This window comes from Lissotriton vulgaris, chromosome 10 (assembly GCF_964263255.1).
Source record: "Lissotriton vulgaris chromosome 10, aLisVul1.2, whole genome shotgun sequence".
Classification (NCBI taxonomy): domain Eukaryota; kingdom Metazoa; phylum Chordata; class Amphibia; order Caudata; family Salamandridae; genus Lissotriton; species Lissotriton vulgaris.
The window spans coordinates 1,107,191,115-1,107,200,952 of record NC_141698.1 but is presented as its reverse complement, the minus strand read 5'-3'; the positions used below and the strand labels follow the sequence as shown (position 1 = coordinate 1,107,200,952).

Below are 9,838 nucleotides of genomic sequence, written 5' to 3'. Positions count from 1 at the left end.
TTATCATGCGACAGCAACGCTGTGAACCCACGACGGGTGTGGCCTGATGTGCTGGTGCTACAGCAGGGGGGCTGCTTGCTCGGGGTCTTATGTGAGGTGAATGATCTCCATGGCAAAGAGGGACTGATTAAACTGCCATTGATGATTGATGGGGTGCAGGTGACGATCTCTCCTGTCCTCATCAGCTAAGCTTTGTGTTACTGTGTACGGGTCGGTGAATGAATTTATTAGTGCGTATGCATTGCGCAGTGCACACACGCAATAGTAGTAAATTAATTCTCCCAGGCCTGAATTCACCCGGCAGCCAGCAGGCTGCGTACACTTCCTTCAGCACCACAACAACTCTAGACCAGGCGGCCCCCGCCCTGCGGCCCCTCACATAGGGAGTGATAGTCATGTGTGACCACCACCATTCCCCTCCCTAGCCTAGGGCGCATCCCATAGCTGCCAATGTTTCAGATTTTTATGTGTGACAATTTGATAATTTCAGTGTAATTATGAGTGACATTTCAACAACTATGAGTGACACTTTCCCGCCTGCCAAATCAAGCAATGAAGCTGAGGTAAATATATAAATAGCGCTAATTAGATCCCTTTGAGCAACAGGAAATTCTAAGAAGCTCTACAAAAAGTGTTGTAAAGCAGCAAAAATGGAAGGGTGCTAACATATTTTAGCAGTTATCTTAAGCAGTACTTTAGCTTTGCTCCCAAAAGTCATTGTATCACGCCGTAAAAAAATCTCAGCTACTGTAATATAAATCAGTTATCTAGAGCCACTGTAGCTGACCTCGCTGCCCAGCCTGCAGAGGCACCATTTCAGTGTAGCCTGTGAGAGACAGGCTCATGCTGAAGCATGCTTATCTTTACATTAAATATATTGAGAAGGAGCACTAAGTAAATCCGCGCGAGCGAACTTGGGGAGTGGGCAATGATCTGCACACCCTCCCCAAGTTCGCCCGCCTGCATTTGTAAACCTGCCCCAAGGTTAAACTGGCCTATTTACTACTGCTGCAACTCCTCAGCAACAATGCGGCGGGAATCGTGACTACGCCTACGCATGGGCATTCCTGGCGAGGAATGCACATGCGCAGGCTCCCGTGTATGCACAGTTTCAAGAAGAAGCCAAGATAGAACAGGAAGATGCCCCCGTGATAAGGTAAGTGTGTTTTAAACTTATTTTTGGGCTTTTAAACGATGTAATATTGCGGGTGGGAGGCGGGCGGGCAGTGGGCGGCCAACTACCGTTCCGCCCCGGAGTGTGTGGAAATTTGCCCTGTTTTTCCGCCTTCTTCACGGAATGCAGAAAGGGCACATTTCCGCACATTCCATGGGCGGAACGGAAATGTCCGCCCACCCTTAATAGACATAGCAGTAGGAATTGAGCACACTGCGGACTGTATGGTAGCAATGTAAGGGGATGGAGACAAAAACGCAGAAGTAAATGCAATAAGTAAACCAGAGATCACTAAGGAGAGCAAGAACAAAGGTCCCATTGGTTTTCCTACCGGCACCAAACTCAAATGTTATAGATGCCGTAACCCTACACATCTAGCCAATTTGCAGGGTGTCAGGCCAGGTCGGTAACCTGTCAAAAGTGTGGAAGGAGGGGTCATTTGGCCAGGATGTGTAAGGATCACCAAAATAAATCTGTTTTGGCCATAGAACAAGATTTCCCCCAACAAAACAAATTAGTTTTCCCACTAAAATATGGCGAAAAGACGAACAGCTTTCCGTCTTGCACTATCACCTTGGATAAAAGAGAGGTGACGGTCTTTGCTGATTTCTGCTCACCCTATACGTTAGTGGAGGCGGAGGCATTCACTAGGTCATTTCTTTCATGGCAACAAGGCGCACAGCCTCCTGACATACATACAGGGGGTTACAATGGGGACCCCATACCCTTGATAGGCACGACAACTATGAACATAGGGTTCAAAGGGAGGAGTACGGTGGGCAAAATTTACATCACACAGAAGGGATCCAACTTGTTGGGTTGGAAACACCAGAGGGAATTGGGCATAAAATTAGACCCCAATAGCCCTGACCAAGTCCTTCTTGTTGACCAGTCTGTGGGGGGGACAGAGGTCTGCAACAACTTTCCTGAGTGCTTTACGCATAAACTAGGCCTACTATGGAACTTTCAGCATTCTATTAAGCTTAAGGCCAATGCTAGACAAGTGGCCCACAAGGTTAGGCCTGTACCTCACATGATGCAAACACCCCTCTGAGCAGAACTAGATAAACTCCTGTCACAAGAGGTCATTGAGCCCATAGAAAGCTCGCAGTGGTTGGCCCCCATTGTCCTCATGACTAAGGCGTCCAGCAAAGAGATCAGGTTATGTGTGGACCTGAGGGACCTGAACAGTAACATATGGGTGGACAGGCAACCTTTTCCATGCATTCACGAAGTTCTCACCTTAATCAAAGATGCTAGCTGTTTCAGCGTTTTAGACCTCTTGTCCGCCTACCACCAGGTGGAACTACACCCGGACTCCCTCCACTTGACCTCTATCATAACACCGCTGGGAGCATTCCAGTACAAACACACGCCTTTTGGGCTGGCCTCAGCAGCCGTTGCCTTCCAAAGGATCATGCAACACGTGCTAAAGGACATTCAGTGTACTATGTGCTTCCAGGACGACATCCTCATTTAAGGAAAAAACCTGGAAGAACATAATACCATCGTGAGAGAGGTACTTAGCAAACTGGAGGCGGCAGCTTTAACCTTAAAGAGAGATAAGTGCCGCATTGGGGTAGGTTCTGTCGAGTACCTAGGCCACACCATTTCCCAAGATGGAATTAAACCTAAGGTTGACCTAGTTGAAGCTATTCAAGGGTCTGCTGCTCTGTGTTGTGTTGAAGACTCAAAGTCATTCTTGGGTTTATCAGAATACTACGCAAAATATGTTAGAAATCACGCAAGCATTGTGGAACCCTTGAGGGCTTTACGCAAAGCAAGACCCCATTTGTTTGGAGCAATGAATGCCAAACGTCGTTTTTCACAGTGAAGGAGAGCATTGCCTCAGCCCCGTCGTTGGGCAGATTTGACCCCACCAAGCCTGTACACGGACGCGAGTAACAAAGGGTTGGGTGCCAGTCTCACCCAGATGGTAAACGGCCAGGAACAATGGAGCAATAGGAACAAGCCAATTACTCCATTGTTGAAAAAGAGACGCTGGCATGTGCTTGGGCCATCAAACACTTACGCTTCGTTCTGTGGGGCATTCCCTTCACTGTGAAAACCAACCACAAACCCCTCATGTATGCGTCCACTACCAAAGGGTCTGAGAAGACCACACCCAGGATAGTGAGATGGATCTTGGGGCTGGAAGGGTAAAACTACAATGTTAAGTATATGCCAGATTTTAAACATTTAGTGGCAGATTTCTTATGTCGCTATGCCATGGATGTCGATGACTGTACACCTCATGGTGAAACTGATGATGTAATTTTGAAGTTATCAAGCCTTAAAAAACAAAAATGGGAAGAGTGTGTACAGAACGATGAAGAATTGAAGGTCCTTACAGACTTTATTGTCAAATGGTAACCAAATGAGAAAGGCAAAGTTGCCGCTTCTTTGAGCGGGTTCTGGGATGTGAAATTGGAACTAAACATCCAAGAGGGTACGCTTGGCAGGGGAGAAAAAGCTGTTCCACCCGTAGCACTGAGACAGAAAATTGTGGACCTTGCCCATGCTGGTCACCTGGGGCACAGTCTCACAAAAAATAAAATAAGACTGGACTACTGGTGGCCAGGAATGGATACCATGGCGGGGAGAGCTGTGAGGGACTGTCTCGAATGTAGCCGTTCAGACAAGATACAACAAACGAGAAAACCTCCTCTATCTCCTGTTACTGTGCCAGATAAACCATAGTCCTCTCAACCTAAAGTCCTTGAAGGAACTGTTCTTATTAGTCATGGTGGACTACCACACCAGGTGGATTGTATACAAGTGTGTGCATCAGATCAACACGAAAGAAATGATAACAATCCTTAGGGACGTTTTCTTTGAGGAGGGAATCCCAGATATCTTGGTAACCGATGATGGGGTACAGTTCACCTCAGAGAAAATGTCTGAATTTCTCTCTGAAATTGGTATCACCCACCACAAGACAGCGCTACATTGTCCAAAGGCCAACGGGTTGGTAGAAAGCATGAACCGCATGATAAAAGAATGCTTACAGCGTGCTGAGATTTTAGGCATTTCCGCAGAGGACACCTTGCAAGACACTCTTTGGGCCCATCGTACAGCCCAGAACCTGGTCACAGGAGTGTCCCCCTTCAGCTCACTTAAGGGGAGGGTTCCCAAAACCAGACTCTCACCTCCATTAAAAAGACAAAACACATATGAGGTGAACCGTGATGAGATTAGGAAACGTGCCCCCACCACAGCAAAATGGGGCATCAGTCTTTCTGAACCCTGGTGGGCAGATGTGGGTGATTACCCCCAATCCGCCTTCTGGGAAGAGGGTCAAAAAGACCACTAGATGACAGGGCGAAAAATATAGGGGTTGGGGCTGCCCACCATATACCCTTTCCCTTAAAAACAAAGCATAAAGCCTTTCTGCCCTCTCTGGGGGTAAATGGGGGTAATTTCCCCCTATCTGCCACTCCGGTGGGGGAGATGTAGAAAGCCCACTAGACACCAGGGCAGGTTTGCCCCATATTTGAGGTCTCTGTACTCAGTAAAGAGAACTCCATCCCCTCAGTAGAATTTATGGAATCCACTGGCTTCCCCTTTCTCCTGCCTAGAGGAGTGCATGTACACTAACCTCACCATAGTCACTCACCACTCATAGCTATGTGACTATCTGGCCTATAAGTGTTTGTAGTAATCCAGGAAACAGGTTAAAATCCAAGTAGGTTTATTGAGCAGCACAGCATCATGTAGACAGCTTCAAGTCCAAGTATAACTGACATTAAGATGCAGAATGCATCACTAGGAAAGTTCTGAGAACCAGAACATCAAGGAGAAAGGCTCATGCAATTAAAGGGGAAGTAAGAAGGATACATATATACAGTGCAGGATGTAACAGTGTTCTTAATTACCTCATACTAATACGCTAACTGCACCAAGCCCCTCAGCTCCTCTGATTACAGCTGGAACAAAGTAACAGAGGCCTAATGAATGGCCACTGTCAACACCACCCAGCCCGTCACCCCTGGGAACCTGGAACAGGCATGCAGGCTGTTGCTGAAGTAGACATGACTTGTGGAGCTTTAGTTCCTAGTGAATAACCATATTGGAGGTGCGAGGAGAGGGGGCGATCAGGCTTCTATAGTAAACAAGCGTATGCCATAGAACAAGATAACAATGTGTAACATAAGAGTAGGGCACTCCTTCTACACCTTACAGAAATCCTTCCTGGTGGGACCTCCATCATAGCTACTGAGCTTCAGTGAAGTTATGAGAAAGTTAAACAAGTGTTGTCACACTGAAACACAAAAATACACAGTACCTAGACAATAGGTGTCACACTGTGTGCAATGATGAGTTGAATTATCACTGGCTTTGTTCTTAATCCCAATGTCATCATGCAAGAGCAAAGTAAGCAATGATTGCAATCCCCTTGTGGGCCTTCATAATCATTAAGCACTAGCTCTGCTTCCGTAATGCTGAAGAACCACAATAAGACAAGCTTAAGGGAAGGAGCTTTTATTCAGTTTCTTAAACACTGGGGCAGATGGTACATCCTCTCGGACAGCCATTTCAAGCTGACCAGGCAACAGCATCTCATTCTTTTGTAACACCATTGAACATTTCTAGAAGTGCCAATAGAAGCTGCAACACATCCCCTCCCAATGATAAGCGGTTAATGTAGTCACTAACAGACCTCCTATTCAAATAATAATAATAATTTAATACAGTGTTGAACCCATCTTATCAGATAATCTAAGAGAAAGCACCTATGCAGGATCCAGGACTGTGTTAAACTCAAGAACATATGAAGCAATGTGCCCAGATAACAGACAGCAAATAAATCAGCCTAGTTGTTTGAATGAGCCTTAAATCAAGAAGGGGCTTGAGCCTTCTAGTAGGTTTCAAAACCATGAAGCTTTATCTAATAATAAATTGCAATACAGAAGCCAAAAATATTAGTATGCAGCAAAGAGAATGACATGAAGTAAAATCTTACAGTAAAATTATTCAGTCATAATCAGGAGGCAGACTAACATGAGTCCACTCTCTAAAGTCAGGCCAAACCAGACATGGCTCACATCCAAAAACAACTCTTTTTGTAGTAAATTTGACAATGATAATCACATTGTCAGCATAATATGTGTGTGTCATTATGCACTATTGGTAAATAGCATACAACATGTAATGCAGTATGATTTAACACCATCCCACACAAACCCTAATTGAATATTACCTAATGGAATCAGATGTATCAGTACAAATCAAGTTCCACTTAAACACTTACAATCTCAAAAAAAGAAAGTAGACCACAGTAGTGTAGACAGTAGGAGCCTTGAAATGTTGTGAAGTCTTCCTCTAGCCTTCTTCAAGAACAGCATGTCAACACAGAGAAGAAATGAAAACGCACATCATGGCTGCTTTGGAATTCAGAATGGAGTTTTTGCCACCTTTACATCTAGTTTTCACAAGCAAAAGAAAATACAGTTTTGCACAGCGCATTTTTTGTTTTAACGCAAAAATATAACGATAGACACAGATTTAAATACGTTGAAATCATTTCTCTCAGCAGTAAAGCTATTATTGCTAGAGTGCTAAGCTGATTAAGTATTCCCTAAAGATTCACATGTTCAAGGCAGTATAATTGTGATGTGTACAATACAAAGCTATTTGTGTGTAAATGATGTACTGTGAAAGTACCCCAGTACACCATGACACCTATTTGCTCGTCCTTTGTTGGGTTCTAGTAGCTTTTCTAGCATAAATTTGAGTGCAGAATATTGGCTACAAAAATAGTATGTGTGTTAACAAAAGGAGAGAGTAAGGGATTTATTAATTTGTGTGAAAGGATTATACTCCAAGTCCCCTGGGCTAAGGGATCTATGTAACAAGAAAGGAGTATCACCAAAAGAATCAGAGATTCTGAATGGGATATGTTTATGGAAAAAGGAAAATGTATCCTTTTGTAAAAAAATACTCACTCACCAACCTAGTGGTGACATGCTTCATCATTGGGGTCCACCCTGATGACCGAATGCCATCAGGGTGTGCTGCGACACCTGAACTACAGTGGAGCTGGTTATAGTGAGTGATAAGTGCAAAAAAGGTGTTAAAAATTGTCCTGGTATAACTTTGTTGAAAAAACTTTATTCGCAAGCTACTGGACAATATTAAAAATAGTGTTGAGATACTAGTAGGTGTTTATGACCATAAGTATCTATGTGAGTGATCTACATGTTTCAACCTTTACGAGGCGATTCCAGGTTTTCATCAGGAGGGCAGAGGGAAGGCCCTCTCAGCTAGTAAACGTAATAGTTACCTACGCTCCTCACAAATGTCCCTATGACATCTGTGAGGAGCTTAGGTAATCCGCCTACTCGGCTAAACTATTACGCTTACTAGCTGAGAGAGCCTTCCCTCTGCCCCCCTGATGTCGTAAAGACACACATTAGGAGTCTTTTTTCCTTTTCATTTCTTGCCGTATTTAGGCTTGAGTACATGCCGATTGCAGATTTTGGCAATCAGGCACCAGGAATCTAGGATTGGGTACACTTTAGTGTGTGTAGACCGTCCATTTTCCTGTCTTTTGGTCCTGATGAAAACCTGGAATCCCCTGGGTTTTTTTACAAAAGGATAAATTTTCCTTTTTCCATAAACATATCCCATTCAGAATCTCTGATTCTTTTGGTGATACTCCTTTCTTGTTACATAGATACAAAAATATCACGTCAGGATGGGATCTAAAGCGGTATTGTCAAGGCAAGTACATTCGTAAGTCTAGATTTAGGATTATATTTACTAAGATCTCACACAGCTCAGCGCGTCACCTGTCTGTGCTGCACTGTGTGATAGGAAAAGGGCAGGAATGCACCGTACTTAACACTATATGGTGCATTCCTGTCATTGCCCAGTGCTGGGGCACAATGTGCTACCTAGCACCAATGCAGGCTCCTTTGCACCATGGTGCGAGGGTGCCTTTATTGTAAGCAGGATTGCATTTGTGCAGGAAGGGACACCATCCTGCTTGAAAACGATCCCGAGGTATTTTCTTTTTCTGTGTGTGCTGCAGAATGAAGCACAGATAGAAGAAGGAGTAACAAGGAGAAATACAGATATGTCTCCTCGTTATGCCTCATGTGGGAAGGTGAAGCATTCTGACGCATTTCCAGGTCTACCAGTAATGATAAATATGGGAATACTTCAGAATCAATGAATGGATGCGAGGGAGCACCCACATTCCACCCACGGAGTGCCTTCCCAGGGCAGACTAACACAATGCAGCGATTTGCACTGTGTTGTGTTTCTCAGGATTTATCAAGCCACTCGGGGCAACGCAAGGTGGCCTTACGTGACTTGATAAATCAGAGGTTTTGCATCACCCTTGGGCCCCTTTGCATGGCAAAAGGGCGACGCAAAACCTACTTAAATAAGCCTCTTAATATTTTTAACTCTACACCGATGTGCCTTGATTATAAACATGTTGTCAAGATACATAGATGTGAAGTTAAGAATAGTAAATGTAAACACACACTTATATATACCTACATTGAAGACACCGTGCTATCCAATATTCTACACTTGGTATTGTTGCAGGTCAATAATTGCCATTCAGTATTGTGCCATATGTCTCAGGTGTTTACTTGTTTTCCCATTAGATAGTCCTTGGTGTTCAGCTCAGGCCTAAGGAGGATGATGTAGACTTTAGGGATGAAGATACAGCCTAGCAGTCCAGAGCTGGAAGTGAGGATGGCGAAGATCTCCACGGCCACCATGTACCTGCCCTTGGTGCTCAGGTACGCTGGGATGAAGGAGACCCAGACGCTGCAGAACACCAGCATGCTGAAGGTGATAAACTGGGCCTCGTTGAAAGTAGCCGGTAACTTTCTAGCTATGGAGGCGACAACAAAGCTCAGAAGAGCCAAGAATCCCACATAACCAACCACAGCAAAGAACGCAGCGACAGAACCTTCGTTACACTGTAAGATCATCCTCCCAGTTTCCGATTTGGTGTCAGTGTCTGGAAATGGAGCAGATAGAAGGAGCCACACAGTGCAGATCACCACCTCCCCCAGTGAGCAGATAATCATCACAAAGATGGACAATCGAGGGCCCACCCACATTCTGAACTTGCTACCTGGCTTGGTGGCATTGAAGGCAATGATGACTGTGAGAGTTTTTGCTAAAACTGAAGAAACAGCAATAGTGAAAATGATCCCAAAGGCTGTCTGACGGAGGAGACAGGAAGTCTTTGAAGGGCGTCCAATAAACAAAAAACAGCAGAGGAAGCACAGCATGAGGGAGATGAGGAGGATGTAGCTGAGATCCCGATTATTAGCTCTAACCAGAGGTGTGTTGCTGTATTTAATAAAGATTCCCAGCACTCCAGCAGTGAGGAGGGAAAACAAAATTGTATTGGAGGTTAAGGCAACTCCCAGAGGATCCTCATAGGACAGGAACTCTACCACCCGTGGAATGCAGGAATCTCTCTTCTGATTAGACCACTGGTCTTCAGGGCATGATAGGCAGTTTGGCATATCTGCGTGAAAAGAACATTGTTCAATATTACAGAAGATGCTTTCAAGTAGGGAAGAATTATATAGATACATAGAATGTGACACAGAGATGTTATAATGCCCTCTCCTATGGCTAGCTATATACCTGTAGGTGGGTGTACTGTCTGTGCAACATACACACTGGGCC

At 44.6% G+C, this 9,838-nt stretch overlaps 1 protein-coding gene across 2 annotated transcripts in view; it reads right to left on the bottom strand.

Annotated features, from left to right (window-relative positions):
* Positions 1-8,766: 8,766 nt before the first annotated feature.
* LOC147689397 (vomeronasal type-2 receptor 26-like) overlaps positions 8,767-9,838 on the bottom strand; it is a 514,386-nt gene continuing 513,314 nt past the window's right edge. For both annotated transcript variants that reach the window (XM_086942198.1, XM_086942197.1), the window contains one exon: positions 8,767-9,674. In XM_086942198.1, the coding sequence (XP_086798324.1) occupies positions 8,767-9,674 (908 nt within the window). The remainder of the gene's footprint in view (positions 9,675-9,838) is intronic.